Consider the following 25,068-nt stretch of genomic DNA (forward strand, 5'->3'; position numbering starts at 1 on the left):
AGCACTACTATCTGTATAGTCTACCCAATGTAATTATGTGTTTTGTGTGCCAATTTGTGGGTTCCTTTTTTCACTGTTCGTATAGTCATCGTAATTTTTACGTTTGTCAGGCCTTGGCTAACGTACTTAAGTGTAGTCTCTCTCTCTCTCTCTCTCTCTCTCTCTCTCTCTCTCTCTCTCTCTCTCTCTCTCTCTCTCTCTCTCTTAACATAACCCACGTCCCTGCAAGGCACTTTTACCGCCGTGTTGAAGAGGCAGGCTTGGGCCAAGCCAGCAGTGAGAGCCAGGCGCGGCCCGCCCACCTGGCGACCTTTCGTCAGCCCCACCCTACCCCGTCTCAAAAGTTATCATGTAATGAATGCACTGAGTGTGTTTGAGCAGCATGGAAAAGACATGAGGCCCCTTGCATTTTCTTTTTTGTACTCTCGGATTTGTTACATCAGTTTTGACTCCACCCAGAGTAATGAAACAATAAAGATTTCGTCACTGAAAGTTCCAGGTAAAGAATTTCACTCACCGGAAACCTCTCTTGCTCATTATCTTTGCCTTGGCCAAGAACCTCCACGGTCCACCTGAAGCAGCAGCAGCAGCAGCAGCAGCCAGCGGCGGGGCGGCCGCGTGGCTTCGCATGGATGGACATGCTCTGAGGATGTTCACTGGGGCGGAGCCCACACCATGACGGCACCTAAAGTTGAAATGTGGCGAGGAAAGGGAACAAAAATGTAGACATTTTTTTTTTCTCTCGTTGATATTTGTTTTCCTGTAAGTCCCAAATTCAGGAGGATCAGAGATGGCGACCAGTCGAAAACCTGGCAGTCATTCACAAGGACGATCCTCGAAAACACGAACAGTTTTCTGTCAGTGTGGTTGTTACTGTTGCTTAGTGCACGTCACTGTACTTTTTCTGCTAGTGTGGTATAGAGTTTTACATAATAATGACATTCTTGATATCTCTTCAGGTGCGTTGTCAACAAGTGTCTACAGAATGTGGCTCACTTTCGAGCATCAACACGAAAAAAATTATATATATATATATATATATATATATATATATATATATATATATATATATATATATATATATATATATATATATATATATATATATATATATAGACGGTTCATATTTGTTTAGGTCTGGAACAAACATACCATGATAGGGTTTCCAGTTTTCATGAGTAGATGACGGTCTCCGAAAATAATCATTAACGTGGCACTTACTCTTAGGGCACTGCCAGTAGACTGTCGCTCCTCAGATACTGTTGCAGCTTCTCTCTCTCTCTCTCTCTCTCTCTCTCTCTCTCTCTCTCTCTCTCTCTCTCAATGGACCACGGCTTGTAAATATGCACATATTATATTGTTTACCCTCATTATACGTAAGCCACCTAATAAAAAAAAAATCTCTCTCTCTCTCTCTCTCTCTCTCTCTCTCTCTCTCTCTCTCTCTCTCTCTCTCTCTCTCTCTCTCTCTCTCTCTCCAGCATGGAAGTACTATCAGCAGAAGCGAGGTGTCATGGGCTACAGACAGGTGACACACTAATTTTCAAACATTACATTGTTAGATTTTTAACACTTCACCACTACACCAACACCAACTACACCACAGTCCACAGGCCGTGGCAGCCGAGAGGAATATAACACTTTTTATAAGTGTTATGTGGATAGACGTAAGATAACGAGTAACTTGCACCAGTACACTGAAATCATTGATATAAAACTGTAAAGCAAAGAATTTTCTACTCCTGGATCGTGAAGACATTCTCATTCACTCATTTATCTCAACATAATTTTTAACTTTTAATTCTTTCATCTTCACCGTTTCTCACACACCTCACAGTCCTTGCCTACGTCTTCCACAGCAGCTTTCCTCATTATTGTTGGTCACACACTGCCTAAATATTATCAAATTGTCAAATTATGACAGTAATGAAAGGTAGTGCATTAGCATTTGGCAGAGGTTGAGTAAAAATGGGAAAGTAGTTAGGGTGAGTGTTCTGTCCTGCACACGCTTGGAAGCTTAGACTGATTTTAGTAATGGATTCTTCTTCTTTTTGTCATAACTTAAGTATAATTTTAATTAAAACTGCTTGGGTTAATTCACCACATATAAATCAGTGAGGCTTAATTTTACTTCTTTTTTGTCCCTACAGCAAGCTACAATAGTCATTTATTTGCCCAACAGAGGGGAATAACACATGGTCCAGCTGATTCAGTCACACTATACAACTGCTATATTCCCTGTGTATTGCAAAAGGAGACTAAAATGTACTGCATGAATTTCAAGAAGCAGCAGACCTTTAGGTCCTAATTTGGACTGTAGATCCCATCATCTGTAGTTCTCTCTCTCTCTCTCTCTCTACGTTTAGACAGTGCCATACCTCGGCTACCTCCATTTAAAGTGGCCATCAGCCATCAGCATAAAAACACAGCATTAATAACATGCAATGGTACCAACCTCAAAACCTTCAGCTCTTTTTCACCCTACACACAGTAAAAATAACAGTAATGAGGTGTCCCTTCCTCTTATGAATATCTGCATACTAACCAAATTCATTTTATTCTGCATATCTGCACTATACTATAGTTTCTGTAAATGAAAAATGAGAAACTGCACAACGGCAGAGACCTTATTTACCTGCCATCAGTCACAAGACAACAGCCCTGACCCTTCATAACTTACACTTGCCAAACGCATCATAAAAATTATTCAATCTCTGCATGTCATGTTGTTTATCCCCATTTTTAGCATGCTAGCCTGATCTATTGAAAGATTACATATCTGACTGAGATCTTTTTAAGAGGAGAGTAGCTGAGACAAGTCCTCCATGCCTTGCCTCATTACAGAAATGAAAAACCAGAGGGGATAACCAGTCTCCTTGCTTCATTCTCTTAGCTGCTTCTTATGACAAGAAGAGAACATGGTGATTATTCTTCCAAGACTGTGCAGCCAGACAACATCTGTCATACTATTTTAAGAACTTGCTGGACCATCGGTAGTTAACTCAACACTGTGTACCATCACTTGCTGTGTGGTATTGTCCAGGTCATTGAACAGCAATTCACCAGCTGACCCAAGCAACATAATAACACTTAAGAAAATCTGTACAGAGTGGTCAGAACACCAGGCCAAGCAGAGCCACTGAGCCACCAGTGAGCCAGTCTTCCTGTAGCAGTGCATGGTGGTGGTGCAGCCTTGCAGTGACAAGCACACACCTCAGCACATAGAGTAACACTTAACAAACAAACCATCCATACATTAGTGAGTTAGTAAACAAGTGTTAGGTTAATTGAAAGAAAAAACTGCTGAAGAAAAAATATCTTTTGCAAAAAATAGAATGCTGAACTTTTTCTTTATACCGTAGCAGGGTCCATATCCACCTGTGTTCCTGCACTCTTATGATGCTCATGGTGAATTGCAATTCTTACTAAATTATCCATTTTAACCAGAACTCATAGTGTCTAAGAGTGGACCAATATTTATCATGTCACTCACATGTTTGAAATCCTGAAGACAAATAAAATGATCAAACAAATATCTTAATCAGTAAAAAGACAACATTCAGGGTTTTAGGAAATGCTGATGCACACGTTTGCTGAATCATAATAAATAATCAAAAAGCATAAATAAATTCCACACATTGATAACAACAGGTAGTTTATTCAATATGGATTGTAATATTATAATTTCTCAAATATGATTCATTATGTACACATTTTTGGTCTGCAAATAATTTAATCTAAATATGTATAGCAAATGTATGCAGTTATCATCCTTACATGGTGTGTGTCTGAAGACTGGTGATTGCTGTAAGATCAGGCTGGTTGTTAAGAGAGCATGGGGAGAAAATAAATCTGGGGGGAGAACAGAAGGGGCAAGGAGGAAAAGGCATCTGGCTGCAGTGTGTTATTTTGGCAAGCCAATGTGACAAACTGAGCTAGCAATCATATTTGTGACACAGATACTTGTGGCTTCATTTTGAGTATTTTGTCATTCACAGTAATGTAACTTGATATATCAGTACGAGATTCAAATATGTAAATGCATCTTCTTCACTTCACTTCACTTGAAAATGAATAAGTAATCTCAGCAAATATGTGGCATAAGTATCAATTTTTCAGCCAAGAATGGAAGAGCCTTGACTAATGTTGCAACTATGTACAAGAAAGTTAAGTGTTATTGAAGTATACATTCTGAACACATTTTGATTTATGATTTTCTTAAGAATTTGTCAAACTATATCAGATCAATAAGAAATGGCTGCATTAGCATTTCATAAATCACATTACTTGCATTTGCACATAAGTGCATCTCACAAATAGTTGTACTGTCATCTCATACATGGATGCATTGTTATTAGTTTTTTTAACGAGCAAATATGAGAATTACAACTATTTTTCCTCATTAGCACCTTGAACAGTGACAGGATGTATCAAGCTTAAGAAGATCCATGTTTAGAGTGATGGGCTGAGGACAGTTCTGTGTGAAGTATTAGTGTCGTGTACACATGCTAGCTCCAGTATCCATTATTTATGAAGCAGAAACACAATAATAGGGAGAAAAGGTCCAATTTGCAAAGCAGCATGAGCATAAGGATCTGGTTGAGTCTTGGGGAGTGACTGTGGGACAAGATCTTCTCTACTATAAAAGTATTTCCAAGTCCAGTTAGTGTAGGCAAAAAATGGTAAAACATACCTCCCTTTGAGGCTGATTTTGAGATTTCTGTGCAATGTCTTGTTAGGTTAGTTATTGTAAACAACATGGGTTTAATCAAAGACATGTGGACAATAGAGAATACATTTTGCTTCATCATTATTATTGTAACTACACCAGCAGTAGCAGCAGCATCAGAGGCAGATGGTCAAATAACACTGTCAGCTGGAGTCAGGCAATGCTAACCCATGCTTGTATTTTGGGGTAGCTTGAGAACAAGATTTGAGTGTGAGCCATGACATCATCAAATGGGTGCACAACATCGGCCTCTCGGAACTCAACACCACAATCCATGCGGACCAGGCAGAGAGTCGTGCAAATGTCTTTCTAATTACCTTAAAGCCAGGGAGGAGGGTTAAGGCTCTGTATAAATGCAAAAGGATTGGGCTGAGTCAAGGTTAGTGATGGGCTGGTTAGTTAGTCAGTCAGTATTTTTGCACCGATAGTAAGTCAAGCTGTTTGAACGAGTGTTGCAAGGAAATGTTATGAGGAAAGATGTTATGAACGATGAACCGAATACAAAGAAAAGGAAAGTGTTAACTTCCAATAATTCCTGGTTAGCTATACTTCTTTTCTAGCAATGAAATATGAAAATAAATGTCCCTCCACACCACTATAATTTGTAATATTCAGGACTGCCTTCTCCATGCCAAGCAAAATATGGGATCAGTAACAAAAATGTTAAACCAAGATGCAAAATTAGGAAAATTTCCATCTAAAGGAGTGTTAAGACTAAGAGCATGCACCAACTTACATGATCCAAAATATTATGACGATTCTGCACAAGATGTGACCACCATTTGCCTTAATGCTGATAACTACTGAGGTTTCATATAAACTCCATCTAATCTGTGGTCTCCATCAACTTTTGATAAACTACATCCATGAAGTTGTCTGAAGTGTTCAGAGAACCCTTGATGTGCTACACACAAAGGGTTCAGAAACTTTTAGGCAACCATCTTAAACATCACAAAAGGTCAACAATGAAAGAGTCGAGATTCCCTAAAGAGTTCACTACACGTCACTAAAACTATAATGAAAAACAACTGTAGAACTGAAGACAAATAGGGAATGTAGTTCTTGTAATTAGGAAGTTTAAATCTATACTAGACTGGTGAAGTAAAATAAACCATCTAGCATAAATTTTTAAAAATATAAACTGATATATGTATGTAGTACTTAATCTTCAAAAAAATTATGTACATGCAATTAACAAATAAACTGACTCAATAACAGTGACTATCTTCTTGATAATATCATTCCATGAACACAGATACGAGTGCCTGCTGGTGGATGTCAGGTGCAAGCAAGGTCCTGGCTAAGAATGAGGTACTAATCTTAACATGCTGGCAGCCCAGAGCCACTCTGGGCCCAAGTTCACTTAGCTTCACCTACACTTGGCTTGAAATTATCAATCTCATGGACTCATCTATTCATACCTACAGTAGCTCTTGTAAGAACGTCCTCCACATTCATGACACCTGTTCACAAGTTTGTGATAGTATGCTAACTCATACAAATGATATGATGATAAAGCAGAGCTTCTGATACGCACTTTCTGGGTGATCTGGTGGGCAATACTGTCCTGCCTCTGGCAAATGCTATATAATGAGCCGGGATAAAGGTAATTAGCATCTGGTCTCGTAGAGTCCCGAACGGCCGATGTAACGAACCCATTTGATAACGTCATGGTCAGAGTAGTTGAGCTTGGACTCGAACACTTTCAAGTAGCGAACTTTGAAGCCTGATGGAGCAAACGGCACCTTAGGAGAGGAGAAAATGACTGATTAATAGAGGAGCACTTGAGTATCACACCTATTCTTACAAGAACACAGTCTTCTCAGCCAGAAAGGCATCAATTGTTTGGAAAATATGTATAAGCTACCATCTATGATACCAGTTTTCTACAGATCAATTCCTGTCTCTTGTAGCAAAAAGTTATAGTCTACAGTCCTCTAATAAATCTCTCTATAAAATGTCATTAAAATTAATATATATTAATAATCTGCCCCAAAAGTAACAGCATAGAGTAATGACAAATATAAATACATCTAATGACACAATAGGACTTATCAAATTATCTCTAACTTAACTTCTAAACACTCACCTTAAAGTATTTTTTGCTATACAGTGTACTCTGAACAAGACAGTAATCATTGCTAGTTATTTACCTGTAACAAAGACCTGTGTATGCTACTTCTAAACAGACAACAACTCTACCCTATTATCCACACCTGCTGCCATCAAGTACCTGCCTGTCACTGCCTTACACAATACCAAACTGGTCATGATTGAGGCTAACCTCTCATTTACTGTACTCTCCAAATGTAGAAGGATATTCCATAAATATGAATGATAGAAATAGCCACATACTCGTAGAATTGTATCACAGTAAAAGCAAAATTACTTCTAAATAATCAAATAAATACTCTCTTCTGAGGTAAGAAAATGATGAAGGAGGACAGAGTTGGCCTGGCATTAGAAGACGTTTCCAACAATAGCCAAGCCAAACACTTAAGAGTGCCACACAGACAGGCAGGACAGGAAGCAAAGCACTTACAGGCTGTGGTCAAGATTTTGAAAGATAAGAATAAGTATTACTGCCAGCATTTTCCTTCACCAATCTTCCCACCATGCATGTTAGTTCAAAGAAACAAGCAAGATCATATCCCTGGACTAAGTAAGCCCAGAAAACCTTCTTAAATGTAATCTTATAAACCTTCCATAAATTGCAAAAATGATAAATAATTTTAATAAGTTTCCCACCACCAAGTTACAGTATTCTTTAATCACAAACCTAAGGTGTACAAGGCAAGTTCAAAAAGTATTTGGCCTAGCACAAGGGAAAAAAAAAAAAAAAAAAGGCTCATTTCTAGGGTCCCAATGTCCCTCAGAGTGTTTCATGTGACCACACACTTAGCCCATTAGTCCTTCCATTGCTGGCAGCATTTCTAGAAGTCTTGCTTAGGAATGGTTAAGAGGTGCTATGTTGTGTTGCATCTACTATGCATATCAGGATCTTTACTGTGGCATCCTTAGCTTAAGGAACAGCCAGAAATCACAAGGAGCCATGCCTCATGAGGAGAGAGCCTGGCCATCCTGAAGAATTCAATGCTTGATCAAGAAATCCTGGGTCAGGTTTGAAGAATGAGCCACAACTAAAGGGAGTCTGGCAATAGACCTGTTCACTAAATACTTTTGGTCCACTTGTTTTGGCAGAAAGTCTCATTTCAGCCCAGGACTGAGGATTCTGAGATGCACATTATGCTTATTTTCCGTTATTGTCAACCAAATTGACTAAAATTATGTGTTTAAATAGTCAATATTAGATTTAGCAAAGGATTACAAGGGAATTGCATCACTGACTGTATTATAATAATGACTCTGGACAAAATAATATTCAATAATCTATCTTGGAACACCCAATCAACATTCTTGTTAAGGATGTATCATAGCAAACTTTATGCATAGAAATGAAAAATCAAGGAATACAATAATGGTGATAAGTTCTATATTTCTTGCAACCAAGAGGTGTTTGTTTTTAAACTTCACCATTCAAACTTTGTCTACTTTGCCAGCCACATAGCTGAGCCACGAATGAGTTGGGATCCATGGGACACACCCTGGCAACGTAAACCACACTGGGTTTATCTTTAGGAAAACTGATCATACTCCTCCCAGCAACAATTGATAATAGTACTTTATTGCCTCAGAGATTAACATTATATACTCATAATTATTAAACTTTATTGTTATATTGATGATAAACTTAACTCAAACAGCAATAATAAGTAATAGCCGATCTTGTGTGAAGAAATGTGTCTTTTCCAAAGAGCTATACACTATCTCAATACTGTTTGTATATCATTTGCAGATACTCATATATCATAACTACACAAAGAATATATTGTGATTGCAAAAACTTAAGTAAAACACATGAAAAAAAAAATCTTCTAATCACACAGTACATGATTCTGGACATGCTACCAAAAGGCACTGCTGCTCAGGCAGCTGCTCACTGCATTGCACCTGATCCACAATTACTTAAGTGCAAAAGTCCTCAGATTGGCGAGGTTTCTTAATCTCAAGACACAACTTGTGATTTCCAACAGTTCACTATACTGAGGAGACTCGTATCTACACGAGTCCATATGTGAGAGACAACAAGACATGCAGAATGTCATGATGTGCCTCGTAATCATTCCAAAACAAGAATTCCAGAAATGTGTCCACCTCTGGAAGGACTGATGGGCCAAGTATGTGGAGGTACAAGGGATGCACTTTGAAGGACATCAGAGTTAGAACCCTAAAAGTAATTATTTTTTTATTCTTTGGCCCAAAGTTAGGTACTTTTTGACCATACCTCAAGCATCTCTATATCCAGCTCCCACACAAAACAGTAATATCAGCAATAAAGAAGCTTATCATTGGATGGAAGAAACAAATTAGCCTGAGAAATAGTACCTTACACCAGCAGTCCTTAACTAAGTGTAGATAAGGAAATGTAAAGGTCATCTCACCTTAGTTCTTGATACAACAACAGGCCACCATGTTACCCAGGCACCTCTCTCTCTCTCTCTCTCTCTCTCTCTCTCTCTCTCTCTCTCTCTCTCTCTCTCTCGCCTCCAAGATTCTATCACTCTACACTGCACACACATGTACACAAAGAAAAGTTGGGGTCAGACTGATATATAGATCATGGTTATTAGCACCATAAACCCACATGTTCTGGCCTGTAATACACTGTAAACCTCCCCTCCTCTTTTTCCTCTGGCATGAAGATATTCAAAATGAAAAGCTTGAACTCTACCATTAAGCTTAAGTATTTGAGCAAGAAAGCTGAAATGATGCTCTAAATAGCATTTTTGTTACTTTAAAGTACATTAGCAGAGAGATTGATACAAAATAATGTTATCAGAGTATTGGTGTTGGTTCCATTTTAATCAAAGGATTACTTTACTTGTCCCTAAAGGCACGGTCACACAAGTGACCTCATTTCATGAGAAACTCAGTAGAATTCTGGTTACAACTTCAGCTACCAGCATGTTGGTTATTCTCTCACAAGGTCAGCAAGTTGTAATCAGAAGAGAAACAACAAGGTGTCAGTTGATCAGCAACAAGAGTGGTATAAAAGAAAAGTTTCCTAGAAAGGCTGAATTAACTTAAGATTTGTAAATCATTGTGGCATTACAATTTACAAATATTCAAGTGCACACTTATTGCCAAGTAGCACAAGCTGAAGGCATGGTGCTCTGGAGCACTCACAGATAGTCATACCAGGGTGTTTTACTCCTGTACAGCAGAAATTATCAGGTTTAGTAGGCTTTGGAACATTCTTGTTCAAGCACAGCAACCTGTTGCTGATGTTTACTTCTACATTATGTGAAGTGTAGTATACAGGAGGGGGGAGGGGGCAGGCAGAACAGATGAGGTGAGACCTGGAGTTGCCAAATGTTGCCATCCACCACAGCATAGTAGCAAACATTCTTGCTTTGTTTGTGAGCCCATCATTCAGCATCACAAAAGCTATCACTACAACACTGCTTGTTTTGCTTTTTTTCAGCTGATGCTTCCCAGAATGCTAAAGTTCTCTGTGTGACCACACTAGTGGATAAAAATTTTCTACAGAAAATCATTAGGATAAATTTTATCATAGAATTCTTGAGAAAATGCCTTGTGTGTTCCTTTACTGGTTCTATATAAAATGAAACTTACAGAAACATTTACATTGTCAAACAACAATTCCTAGTCAAATTTAATGAAAGTTAATTAGTACATTTTTTTCTTCAAACCATTAACAAGAAGCACTCATTTTGCCTGAAGCTGAGAAGGACAAATTTTCAAGGGCCAGCTGTTGAATCACAAGAGCCTTAGTATATAATGCAGTGACTCAATGAACAGAAGACAGATAAACTCTGCCCACCCACTGGTCACCACTCACAGCTTGACCAGTGATGTTTGTGTCCGGTGCTTGGTGAACTATTAACAAGTTCCAGCTACCATAACTACCCATAAGTTGATGCTTGCCAATAAGGGTTAGTTGCAGATTCTGATTACTCAGAAAAATTAAGTTATATTGAGGAGTTATCAAGGATAACACTGTTTATAATACTGAATTACCACATGATATATGGAACTTGTTGGGTTTTTCTTAAAGGTCACAGTGAGTTTCTGCATCTTGACAGGAGGCACCACATGACCTCACTGCAGCACCACAACATTAATTAAGCTCCACAAGCACACTACTCAGTGTTTGGACCATCATGGAAACACTGAGACTGATCTGAATGCAGGAAACATTGGGCACAAGAGGTTACTGCTGGGGTTGAACCAAATTTGACAAATGATCAATTAGGCCTCATGTAACCAAGAAGATAGCCAACAGATTTGGGTCAGCCTTAACTATTCTGTCATTAGCAAATTATTCCACCGCTGCTACAAATATAATAAATTTTTCTGAGATGTAGATAAGCTGAATGGAAGTGAACTGTGGGAAGAAATGCACATGCATATGGATTAACTGTGACTCTGTCCCAGCAACCACAGCTGCATCTTATAAATCTTGATACTGCAGTGCTGTGTTTTCATTTTGGCTTATGAACCTCATGGGTTAATGATATGGCAAAAGATCATCTAACAGTTTTGAGCTTTCTTACAGCATCAGATTTGAAAGATGACTGACAGCAACCACCACCCAGGGCTAGAGAGAGGTGTAGTGTTAGCCTGTGCTCACCTACCTATTTCTTAATAACAAGCTTTTTTTCCTGTATGTGTGTGTGTGTGTGTGTGTGCAGAGCTGAACATTGGTAAAGGGCTCAGCAATTGTGAAATAGAACGAATATTAGTATTAGTAAGATCACAGACAGTTATACATTGTGTCCAGGAAGCTGTTGCTGTGCTTGGGACAGGTGCTGTTCAAGAGGGCAAGAGAAGGATGTGGGCAGAATTGAACACCTCAGCATGCATTCTCTTTGGTTTTTTGGCTGTGATGAAAAGTCTATCTTTACTTCATGTTCCACCCTCTTCTAAGTTGTTTGGTATCCTCCTCCTTCTCCATATCTCTTTATTGTCCTCACAAGCACACTACCTGTCCTAATCACTGCAACGGCTTTCTGAACAATGAACACCTATCTCTAATTTTCTGAATATTCTTTCAGTGTCTTGTTTGTTGCATCCTTCTCCAACTAAAACTACAATTCTTCCCACACAAGCAGCTTTCTGCAGCACCCTTCAAATTTCTTACTTCCAAGGAAGCCCAGAATTGCCAGACGAAAGTTGGGATTTACAGTGCGTCAATTTCTTTTGTATTGTCTGCATGTAGTGACAGGGCAAGTCCAGCCCAACTAAAATACACTCAGGTCTTTGGCATGACCGGTAATGTATTGGACTTGTCATGCCAAAATTCATTCCTATAAAAGACCTCTAGTGGCCAATTTATGCCATCTTCAGGTCAGTACCAGTGTTCACATGATGTTCCAAAGGTGGCATTATAGTTACAAGCCACAAACATTACTAATCAAGCTGTACATGATTGCTGTAAGGCAGACTTTGTTGGCCTTTTGTTTGCAAGGTCACCAAAAAAGCAAATAATGTTAGAAATAAGTGTTCGTGCCAAATTTTAAGAGCCAAAAGGGAGATGAGTGGCATTAATAAAATCCTAACAAAGGGTATGCCATTATTTAGGACAAAATCATATGGTGGAGACAAAGACAGGCAGAAAGCAATGTCTATAAATTTAAGTCTCCCACAGACAGCCTCTCTGTGCTGGTCCACTCTTACCTCAAAGTTCATGGAGATGGGAGGTCTTGTCCACTTCTTCTTAGTGTCTGTCTGCAGCAGTTCAATCTCAGCCGATATCTGAGACTCCTTCATGCCACCCATACGCTTAATTCTGCAGGACCCCCACACAAATACAAACGCACACAAAATAGAACAGATCAGTGGAATGCATTACCAGAGGAAGAGGTGCTTGCAAACAGTAAAAAGAAAAAATCTAAAGAAAATAAGATTATTTGCTATTTAAAGGGAAGACATTATAAGCTTGAATTAATTCTGTGAAAATGTAAATAGTTAAACACCATACACACATCTTCATAAAATTTCACTAATTATCTAAAGTACTTGTGATGTTAAATTTATATACAACATTTATAAATCCACTGTATAAATTCACTGTAACTGATAGTACTGTTGGAAATTTCGCTAAAGTAAATGATGTTTCTATTCACAAGCTTAATCAAAGTTGGTCTGATTCAATAAAGAATCATCATCACTGAAAAATTACCTGGACTATGATTGCTTTGTTACTTAACAAAAGACAAATTAACCCTACTTGCAATATTTCTTAATCACTGTATCCATCACAGGATACTTCACTCTCTACTCTTATTCCTCCAAGCATAAGCAAATTCACCAAGGGATGAACCTAACAAGCTTGCTTTTATGGTTTTGTCCTTGCTTTTGGTATCATTTTAAAACTCTCTCTCTCTCTCTCTCTCTCTCTCTCTCTCTCTCTCTCTCTCTCTCTCTCTCTCTCTCTCTCTCTCACACACACACACACACACACACACACTGACAACTTTGTGAACAACAACCACTTACTTCCACACAATGGCATTTTCTGAAGCCTTGTACTTGGCCTTTCCCTTCATACAAATGAGCTGCACTCCTGAAGTATTGAGAGGAGTTGGAATCCGCACCTGAAGAAGTAACATTAACACTTTACTGAACATGCACAACACCAGGCATCCTTGAACCTGCCAAGCTCTCACATTATCCACTTCCACCCTTGTCTTCCACATGCACTTTCACTGATTTCACCATCCTTCTTATTGACACGTGCAGCTCTAAAACTCAACTCCACATCAGTCGTAAGGACAAACCAGTACACAAGTAGTGATGCCATTAAAGAAATCAATATATAAAAGAAATGTGGTGGTGAAGGAAAACAAGGGATTAATTAAACAGGTGTACTTTACTTACTAACATTCGGACTGATGAAGGTCACAATCATAGCACAAGAGAAATAAAGTACTGCTTTATTCTGTGTTTGCTCTTGCTAAAACCTGCATTCACTTGTCTTACTCCCACAATATACAAGTATAAATATTAATTCTATATCTATTTATCTATCAGGACAGCAATTGCACACAGAATGACCCAGACAAAGCACCACACACTCATACATATATCATTCACACTCTTTAAACAAAGCAAAACATGAATATTAATGCATTAAAGTACAAAGGAAAGTTCAACTCAAAAGGGAGAAAAATTTATGGATGTGGAAATTAACATTAAAAAAGCTCAACACAAGAATAGGAAAGCTCACCTCGATCTTTTGTGCCAACAGTGAGGGCTTGAAGTTACTCTTGATGACCACCTTCACCTCCATCTTGGTGCGGCCCACCTCACGAACCAGCGGGATCACACGGAAGGGCAGCGAGATGTCCTTGGTGGTGCGGTACCTGTCATGTCACACCAAGACCAAGAGTGTTGTTACCAGCGATGAACAGTAGTGATAACAGCTAATCTGGAGGTGCTGTATGGGATGGCTTAGGTCACACCCACCACACACTTTGGGCTTGCCATGTAGCAGCCACCAGTCACATCCACTTGTTCAGAATTTTTGTTTGGTGCTTCCCTTGAGGCCATGGGTATATAACTCACATTCAGGCTTGCACAAGAATTTACAGAAATAGGTATTGTGAGTGGACGGAAACACAGCTTTCCAGATAGGGAACCAGGTCAGTGAAAACAATAATCAGAGGAAATATAACAAACAAATTTAACTCTTTCACAATTTGGCACATTTTTCCTTAATTATTGACCAGTCTGACATTTCTTTTCTTGTTTCACTGCCACCTCCAAACATTGAACAGTCCAGTAATTACAAAAGTTTATTTTTTAATACCTTTCCTTCTTGTATATGCTTATAAAGATTCCATATGGTGTGAACTGTTATATATATACTGTGGTGAAAGAGTTAAAGAAAACATAATAATCTTATAATAAAAGACAGGATATTACAAGTTTAAATCAATCCTGTAACACCACAGATTAGTAAACAGAGATACATAATCACAAAACAGTGAACCACTTACCTCATGAGTTCAAATTCACCATCAGGAGGAACAAAGGATATAGAATGCTCCGTCTCAAACTTTGACAGCTTGACGCACTGGTGGAACTGGCAGTCATCAATAGCAATGCTGGTCTTCCCAGACCTTTGTGACTCATCAGAGGAACCTACAAAGCAAGTGATGTTCAAATACCAACTAATAATAGGAACAATTATATTTTCTTCCATATGAATAAGAAATAGACTGAGTATATACTAGAAAGACAATAAGAAGGTAACAGAAGGTAAATGGCCATACATAAAAATGTTTACCTACAATTCTATAGCATAATGTGTTCCAATATCATCCGTTTCAATAAAAGACAGTAAGTATTCCAACAGAACTAGAGTGAGGCTCCCTTACCTCTCTTAGCGTCCATGACAATCTTGTCATTGATGCCAAACTTGCACTCCGGCATGCCTGACAGGTAACTCTTCATGACCACCTTGCCGGCAACATGGGCAGACAACACCTGGCCTGTGCACAACACATTCAAGTAGAACCACATCACATTCCTTGTAATCATGATAATTATCTCATATTTCCAAAATACACAAATCTAATTTCACTTTTAATTAGGGTAATAATTTTTACTTTAGAACAAAACTACACTTGTAAATAAGAATAAAAGATGCAGTTTCTATGTCAGAACAAGATGTAAATGGTATTCCTATATGACCTATAACAGAGAGAGAGAGAGAGAGAGAGAGAGAGAGAGAGAGAGAGAGAGAGAGAGAGAGAGAGAGAGAGAGAGAGAGAGAGAGAGAGCCTCACCTTGGGGAGACATGAGCAAATTGACATATTCAATAACATCCAAGAAGAGTTCATTGCGCCGGTACTTGATGCCTTCGCGCCGCCACCCTATCTGTCCTGTCACCTGTGCAGAGTACAACATGTTAAGGAAAGGAGGGAAAGAGAAATGCCACTGCTGCAAGAGTCAGGCACAGAATGAACACCACATCCCAGAATACTCTTGTTATTGGTGATGCTATTTTTGGTCATCACTGCAGTCATTTTTGCAATTAATTCACAAGAAGTTTTCCAAAGAAGCAAGACATGAACACTAAATGAGCACTGCATGAAAACCAAATCCTAGAATAGTTTTGTTAATGGTGATGCAATTTTGGTCATCACTGCTGTAATTTTCATCATTTATACCCATACAAGAAGTTTCCCAATGAGGAATGCATGAATACAAAATGCCTGAATAGTCTTGTTACTGATAATGCTATTTTGGTCATCACCACTGTCATTTTGGTCACTGATACCCATGCAGGAATCTCTACGAGGAAGCAAAAGATGAGAGGTATGAGCAGCCCCCACCTGGGAAGTGATCTGTGATTGCTCTTCCTTGCTGGCTGTCTTGATGCCCTGCTGTGTGATGAAGGTCTTGAGCACCCCCGTGTCTGTGTTCTGAGGGTACCCAAAGTCGAGGATCTCTGGAATGGAGCAGTGCTTGTTAAAACTCCCTCTACTTGAAGATCATCAGACAAATCATTCCACACCTCTTGAAACTGAGAAAAACTGTGTTGCTTTCATTCTTAAACTTACAAAGGCTATCACTTAGTTCCTACAACTGGATAAACTGCCCTACTGTTTCTTTGGTTTGGAAAGGCCTGTAGAATACTTAGTTATCAGCAGTATTCTCTATGTTACACACTGTTTGGCAACACCTATGTCTAGACCTAAAATTATAGTGTTATTGTGTGGCTAAAGAATAAGGTGTGTTATAATGGAGAACAGGACCACCATGGTTCAGGCAGCACGACATCTGATTGTAGTATAGGAAATCCCAAGTTTGAATCATTCAAGAGTTTCTCAGGTAACTGCCTACTCCTTAGTTCATCAGCCTTAACCCTTTCCTTTTGATATGCAACAAATCTCAACAGTAAAAACAATGTATGAAATCTTCATAAGCGTCTACAAGAAAGGAATTACAAGGATAGGTTGTGCAATTTCTAGTCAATATAATGTTTGGAAGTGGCTGTGTAACAAGAAAAGATGTCTTGAAGTGGCTAGTGATTAAGGAAAGATATGGAAAATAGCAGTGAAAGGGTTAAACCAGTATTGGTCAGCAATGAGTGGGGATATCAAGGGCTGCAGAAAAAGGAAATGGCCTCCTCATTCCATGTACCAAAGTCCAAGATTGAGTGTCCCCACCAGACCATCACCTACACTCCACAGGCATGGTACACTTGGATAATAGAGAACATGTTTGTGTTTGACAAGGGAAGGATTCTAAAGCTCTCTCTATGACCTGAAAGTTATTTCAAGGGTCATTCCCTCCCCCAAACTTCTAATACTAAAGTGAGAAGGAAACAACACAGACTAGACACATTTGTTAAGGGTCCAGACAGTCTGCAACTCACCATCAAGCAGTTCATAGATGAGCACAAAGTTGTTCTTCACATTCTCCTCAGAGATCTTCCCAAAGTAGCTACTCATGACCTGGCAAAGGGTTTGGTGATTAGTGAATGCAATGGCCAAACTGTATATTGTTTGAGCTTTAGTTGTCTGCATTGTACTCTGTTAATGATGATCTTCAGACTGTCTTGAGTTGAAAGAAGTGAAAAGAAAACAGGAATCTGGAAATATTATGAACTGGAACATTACAAATATATTTTCATAGATTACTCTTCCCTGTGATTCATATGTGATTAATTCATGGGTTAATAAGATAATCAAACTTAGACTGTCATACAAAGAGCATTAAAAAAAGTATACCTCTCACCACCGCACATCACCCTTACCTCAAGCATTTTTAGAAGGAACTCAAACACCTGTGAAGCATTGACATTCTGCTTGGTGACGGCTGCCACCCAGATGTTGGCACGCTGAGGATAGGCAACACAGTAATAGGTAATTCAGAGCGACTGGAGAGACTCTTGCTGCAAACTAATAATACCTATACACAAAATGGATCTATCTCTCTATATACCAGGCCAGCAATCCAACAGAGTAGCCCAGACAAAGCACTACACACTCATAAACACTTAACCCATCAGCACCTAATAGAGAGGGACTTGTGGACCTCCCTACTATACACCAAGAACTTAGGAAAAGCTGGCTAGATACTTCCATAAAATGCAAAATAAAACAAAACAGGGCACATGAAAGGTGAATTAATGCCAACCACACCTACAAGCTCCCCTTATTTCTTATGTTCTTACATTCTTATGTCACCTGTGGCTCTACACTTCACAACACTGGACCTCAAGCTACATGTTCCCATGTTATGCTCCTGTGGGAAAATGGTTCGCACAATATTATGCTACAGTTAACAGGGACTGAGTTTAGAAGCACTGTTCTCCTGTAAGGGCTGTTTTCAAAGGCTACATAGTTGGGTTCTCACGGAAGTTTTTTTTCACTGATGGAGAGGAATGCTTGTCAAAATATCATTAAAATCATGACAGCACCATTGAAAAATGTAATAAGCCTGACAAGAGAGTTTAGAACAAGTGTTTTCCTCTTCAAGGACACCTTACTAAAACATTTATACTGTATAAAGTCTGTTGACTCAGAACACAATGCACTGACAATCTCAGTACCAAGGTCTAGTTCCCAAGAGTCCTGTCATGCAAGGCTCCTCTCTGTTCCACTGGCACAACTGTGACAGAAGTCTTACCTGTTCCTAGTGTTCTCCTTTAGGAGCAAGGCATCTCTTGTAATATCCAGTCCTAACATGACAAAATATGAGATCATGTTACCACAGACGTGGATGAGGTAACCCGATATGCTGGAATATTATTTAGATTTGTCTTCTTACAGGTCTGAGTCCAGGCTGAAGGCACTGTGTGTAGCACCTCATTGAGGTCTTTGTGTCAGGATTGTTGTAGGAAATTCGGTGTGTCAGAAGCAATTCTAAGTGTGCCCTGAGGCTGCTCCAGCCAGGTTTTGTTTTAGGTGGTGGCATGGCAAGTGATGCCATGTGTCTTGTTTGTGGCAGAGCTACTGTGTGATTGTGTGCCAAACCTGCAATATCACCGTAGTTGTATGTTGTGTGAATGTGTGGCCATATGGTATACTGCCTTATCTACCTTCATCAGTCCAATTAATAAGTACTATACTGTATAATGAAACTGGTAACACAGTTTGATACAGCTTCCTCTCAGCCCTCAGAAACTACACAGCCAACCATCACACCGTCTAGGGTGAGTCGGCAGATTTTTAAACATCAAAAACCTTCCCTCGAATCCATTAAAAGCAACAGAGGTAAGACATAAGAAGATTTCAGAATGCATTCTTACAGCCTTGCTGCATAACTTCCTACTTTCTCTCATCTCTATTCTGTCCACCTCCCTAATGCAAGAATTAACTAATATTCTTAATTTTTCATCCTTTTTTCTGGTAAACTATAAACATTCCAGAGAGAGAGAGAGAGAGAGAGAGAGAGAGAGAGAGAGAGAGAGAGAGAGAGAGAGAGAGAGAGAGAGAGAGAGAGAGAGAGAGAGAGAGAGAGAGAGAGAGAGAGAGAAAGAAAGAAAGAAAGAAAGAAAGAAAGAAAGAAAGAAAGAAAGAAAGAAAGAAAGAAAGAAAGAAAGAAAGAAAGAAAGAAAGAGAAAACACAAGTACACCCTGGCATGTCTCCTGGTGCTCACCTTGATATGGAAGAAGCTGGTGCGGGCAATGTTGGTGACAGGGGAGCGCACCTGCTGGCGGGCATGGATGACATTCACCCTGAAGGCATCCACAGCATTGCGGCCAATGTCATCGCGGTACACCCGGGAGATAAGCACCTCCCCCTTGTGGTTGTAAATGAACAGGCCCCCCAAGCATCTTTGTGGCTCTGCAATGCAACACCAATGCATCACAACAGACCCACAGAAAACCTTTTTGTCCTCTTCACCCTTGCACTATGATAATAAAACAGTTTTCCCACATGATCTCACATCTATTAATTCACAACTGAGAGAGAGAGAGAGAGAGAGAGAGAGAGAGAGAGAGAGAGAGAGAGAGAGAGAGAGAGAGAGAGAGAGAGAGAGAGAGAGAGAGAGAGAGAGAGAGAGAGAGAGAGAGAGAGAGAGAGAGAGAGAGAGAGAGCAGTCACATAAAATGTGGTGATATCATTAGGGACAAATTGCCTAAGAGGGAAAGGTCTGTTTAGACAAAAATGAGACTAATTTAGTTGTCAACAAGTTCCTGATCTTTGAGGATATGTAAAGTTAACCCTGTGTTTGGTGAGCTAGGGGGTAAAATTATGTGACTGTAGTAATTGGTGAAGCTGCTGTTAGGGAGGAAATCAGTTGTTAGTGGTGAGTCATAAGGGAACTTTAAGAGAAGATTAGACAATTTTATGGATGAGGATGATAACTAGAAATAGATAGGTATGTTTTATGCAGGAACTGTCACATTTTGGCTGATTGCTTCCTGTGGCTTCATTATTTCCTTATGTTCTTATGTACTTAAGTCAGTAACAAGTTTTGAAGATTCCACCAAATTTCCATTTTGCGCTTTACTGACTACTACCCGGCAGAAACAAACACTTCTACAGTGAGGGGTGTTTGCATCAAGCTGGAGTTCAGTGCATGTACACACTGCCTGGCCAGTCCCATGATGCCACAACCTCTGCCAACTAATCACCGTGTCCACAACAAGTGTACTAATGTCTTTCAAAGCTTCATTTCTGACACTGCATTGCCATCAGTCACTCAGCAGATACAATGATCAAAGCTAACAGATAAAGCAAATGAGAATATCTTTAAAAATGTAAAAATTAAAGTGGCAAGAACATTGTGTGTGCACCAATGAGCTGCCATGCCTTGGGGGTGAGGGAAGAGGTAAGAGTGTGGAGGCAGAGACATGGAGAAGGGACGTGGGGACAGGAAAATCAAGGCAGGGGTGTGGCTTTTGGATCAGCTCAGCCTATGGCAACTATGGGCCATATTCTGAAACACTTCCACACCACACCCAGACTACTTTCAAAAGGCTCTAGGTAAAGTTACATGGATTTTCTAAGGAATCTCTATGGTTCTAGAGACATACAAACAAGATTTCTACTTTATCAACATAAACAGTCTTGAGAACCCGGCTAATCATCTCTGTGGCCTTTGAAAATAGTCGTGGTGAGACAGCAAAGCCTTTCTGAATACGATACTTAGCCCAACCAACAGAGGGGTCCATGGCAATCTCTGGAGTATGAGTGTTTGGTTGATTCAATTTTTAAATACCCGACCACACAGGTGAGACACACCACGTCTCCTGTGACACATGCTGATTGTCATGTACTTCGCCTCTCGTCCCTTTTATTGGTGAACTCTGGAACTCCCTGCCTGATTCTGTATTTCCTAATGCCTTGACTTAAATTCTTTCACAATGGAGGTTTCAAGACACTTCTCGTAAGTTTTGAATATTCATTTTGATGATTCTCTTTTGGGACTTTTTTTTGTCTTTTTGTTGCCCTTGAGATCTCTTACCCAAAGAAAAAAAGGAGAAAATAAAAAAGTATAGGAAAATCATACATGTTTATCTGCTTCCAAAATTTTTCTGAATGGTTAGGACTTTGCTATGATTATTGTTTTCTTAATATTAAAAAAAAAAATCAAGTTAGGATGAGGATAACAGATAAAGCAGCTGAAAATATCTAAAAAAAAATATAATATATATATATATATATATATATATATATATATATATATATATATATATATATATATATATATATATATATATATATATATATAAGAATTACAGTAAGTGGCAAGAAAACTATGTGCCTGTCTTGCATGAGAAAAGAAAAAAAAACCTGCTGTATTTACAATCCACTGATACACAATACTGTGGTTTATGTGACCAGCTGATTGCTGCGTTATAACTGTCACTGCTGGACTACAGAAATGGGACAAGAATGAAATAGCAAAGCATCTTTATCTGAGGGTTAGGTCAGGTCTACATTACTTTACTTTACTCCACTACCAATTCTTTCATTTCATCAATCACAATAAAAAAATAAATAAATAAAATAATAATAATAACAATAATAATTAAGCCCCAAAATAAAGTCACTTCTCCACAACTAGTAGTAGGCTGAGGTTACTTCTATAATCCCCCTGAAACACTCTAATACTGGTCAACTTAGAGAAAGTGCAGTCTGACATCAAGCAATAAAAAATGCACCAATTGTTGTATTTTGGTGCCCAGAACACAAAGATGACAACTAATAATGATACCTTAGCTATCTTTATTGTGTAATTTACCTGAAAAAAAATTATATACCTTTAAGATCAAGGAACATAAACCTTTTCTTTCCTATTAGTCATGTTTCCCTTTATCAGTATTTGCTGTACTTCAGGAAGTGTTTTGATACAAATTGGTTTGTATCACTGGCACCTAGTAGTAGTAGTAGTAGTAGTAGTAGTAGTAGTAGTAGTAGTGGTGGAGGTGGTGGTGGTGCTGGTATTGGAAGTGGTAGTACGGGTGGTGATAGTGCTAGTGATAGTAGTAGTAGTAGTAGTAGTGACAGTAATGGTGGTGGTAGACTAGTAGGGCCAGTAATAGCAGTAACAGTAGCAGTAGCAGCAGTAACCACCACAACACCAACAACAACCACTCACTCTTACCACGACAAATAAAAACAAACAACAGCTGAAAGAGACAACTGTCACCGCAGCACTCTCTCTCCCACACCTGATATTCCCTCTTCTCCCTGTCCCCAAACCTGCTCTACCACACACCCACACACACCTGCCGCAGCTGCACACGCTAATTCACTTGTGTGGAGTAGAAGAGAAGGAAAACTTACCTTAATTAGCAGCCGGGTGAGGAGTGTTCATCCTAAGGGGGCGGATCAATCTCCTCCGTTCCGTTCCGTTCCGTTCCGTCCTGTCCAGTAGGCGTGGAATAGGTTATTTCTCTTTTTATTATTATTATTTTTTTTTTGCTTGTATTTGTATGTATTTGTTTTATTTTTAAGTTGTATTTTATTATTTCTGCTATTTTTTCATTATTTTTTTCTATTTTTATTGTGGTGATTCGTTCCGTTCCACCCTAAAGCTGGTGTGGGATAATTATGTTTCTCCTTTTTTTTTTTCCTTATTCATTCTTGTCTTTTTAGAATGAATTTTATTTTTCAAGTAGTATTTTATTATTTTTGTTCTTTTGTCATAGTTTATTTTTATTTTTGTACTGAGGTTTCTTTCCGTTCCTTTCCGTCCAGTCCATAAGTGAGCGCAGGGTTTGAGAGACCCTGGGTTGGGCGTGGAATATTATGGCATTACTGTTTTTATCAGCTCTTCTTATTTTTTCTTAGTATTTATGATATATTTTATTTTAATGTTTTATCTATTGTTAGTATTCTCCTGTCATTGTTTTATTCTTTAGTGTTACTGTGAATTTCCGTTCTGTTCCGTTCCTCAAGCAGATACACGTAAAGTCATTTCCATGTGTAAACATTGTATTTTTTGTCGATTTCATGTAAGTAGGAGAAAAACCATGAATATATTTTATAATTATTTGTATTTGATATTCCGATAAACACACACATACACACACACACACACATCTCTGCCAGTTTTTCTCACCCCCCCATCTGCTAACTCTGTACAAGGACCTTATCCGTCCATGTATGGAGTATGCTTCACATGTCTGGGGGGGTTCCACTCATACTGCTCTTCTAGACAGGGTGGAATCAAAAGCTTTTCATCTCATCAACTCCTCCTCTCTAACTGACTGTCTTCAGCCTCTCTCTCACCGCCGCAATGTTGCATCTCTAACTGTCTTCTACCGCTATTTTCATGCTAACTGTTCTTCTGATCTTGCTAACTGCATGCCTCCCCTCCTCCCGCGGCCTCGCTGCACAAGACTTTCTTCTTTCTCTCACCCCTATTCTGTCCACCTCTCTAACGCAAGAGTTAACCAGTATTCTCAGTCATTCATCCCTTTCTCTGGTAAACTCTGGAACTCCCTGCCTGCTTCTGTATTTCCACCTTCCTATGACTTGAATTCCTTCAAGAGGGAGGTTTCAAGACACTTATCCACCAATTTTTGACCACTGCTTTGACCCTTTATTGGGGACTGGCATTTCAGTGGGCATTTTTTTTATTAGATTTTTGTTACCCTTGGCCAGTATCCTTCCTACATAAAACACACACACACACACACACACACACACACACACACACACACACACACACACACACACACACACACACACGGAGAGAGAGAGAGAGAGAAAGAGAGAGAGAGAGAGAGAGAGAGAGAGAGAGAGAGAGAGAGAGAGAGAGAGAGAGAGAGAGAGAGAGAGAGAGAGAGAGGGGTACTATCATTTTGTATATTTTTTATCCATTTTTAACATTCTTATATCCTGCTAATATATGTCATCAAGTCTATAATGGCATTACCCACCCTTTCATTATTATTATTATTATTATTATTATTATTATTATTATTATTATTATTATTATTATTATTATTATATTTTATTTCATTTTCCCCTCTGGCGTCCTTGCACAATCCATGGTTAAGAATCACCTCTGGAATAAGCAATCTTGTTTAAGTTGTTGTTATTGTTGTTGTTGTTGTTTTGTTGTTGTTGTTGTTGTTTTGTTGTTGTTGTTGTTGTTGTTGCTGTTGTAATACATGGTGATCTGGCTGTTTCCTTTACCTGTTTGTTGTCAGTGGGAGAGGTTGATGGGGAGAAAGCCTTATTCTGTACCTATCTTGTTCTCCCACACGTATTTCACTATAGTAGAAGTAAACAGGCGGATACTCTCTCTCTCTCTCTCTCTCTCTCTCTCTCTCTCTCTCTCTCTCTCCCCCTCTCTCTCTCTGCGTAGAGCGGGAGAAAGGAAGGAAACTCTGTCAGTATCGTGGGAAGAAGAGGAAGAGAAGGTTGTCACTTCCGTTCAAGAGGGTGGGGCAGGTGCGGGTGGTGGGCAGGTGAAGGTGGGAACAGAGGGGGAAACCGGAAGGAACAGGTGAGGGAGTGGGTGACGAAAGGGAAGAGAGAATGAGAGATTGAAAGCTCGCGAGAAAGTGAGGAATGGAAGACGAAAAAATAATAAAAAAAAAGAAAAGGAAAGAAGAAAAAAGACATTAATTAACTTAGTGGGAAGGAAAACGAGAGATGGAAAGTGAAAAAAAGCAGAGAAAATATTCGACGAATGGAAAAGGAAATAACGGAGGGATAGGAGATAACAGAAAGAGAAGGAAGGAGAAAGAGAGAACCCGTAAGAAGAGATTAGAGGAGTTAGAGAAGAAGGAAAAGGAATAGGTAATTAATAAAACCAAACGATAACGATG

At 39.1% G+C, this 25,068-nt stretch overlaps 1 protein-coding gene across 1 annotated transcript; it reads right to left on the reverse strand.

Moving 5' to 3' along the window:
* Positions 1-4,781: 4,781 nt before the first annotated feature.
* Positions 4,782-22,677, reverse strand: LOC135112334 (AP-2 complex subunit mu). Its single transcript, XM_064026685.1, has 12 exons — positions 22,571-22,677; positions 19,431-19,618; positions 17,583-17,666; positions 17,202-17,280; positions 16,156-16,271; positions 15,607-15,709; positions 15,196-15,309; positions 14,815-14,959; positions 14,043-14,178; positions 13,313-13,410; positions 12,491-12,602; positions 4,782-6,474 (listed from the first exon to the last, which is right to left on the reverse strand). The coding sequence occupies exons 3-12, from the start codon at positions 17,589-17,591 to the stop codon at positions 6,340-6,342; spliced, it is 1,047 nt and encodes a 348-aa protein (XP_063882755.1). The 5' UTR covers positions 17,592-17,666; positions 19,431-19,618; positions 22,571-22,677; the 3' UTR covers positions 4,782-6,339.
* Positions 22,678-25,068: the final 2,391 nt, after the last annotated feature.

The sequence above is a fragment of the Scylla paramamosain genome, chromosome 23 (assembly GCF_035594125.1).
Source record: "Scylla paramamosain isolate STU-SP2022 chromosome 23, ASM3559412v1, whole genome shotgun sequence".
NCBI classification, from domain to species: Eukaryota; Metazoa; Arthropoda; class Malacostraca; order Decapoda; family Portunidae; genus Scylla; species Scylla paramamosain.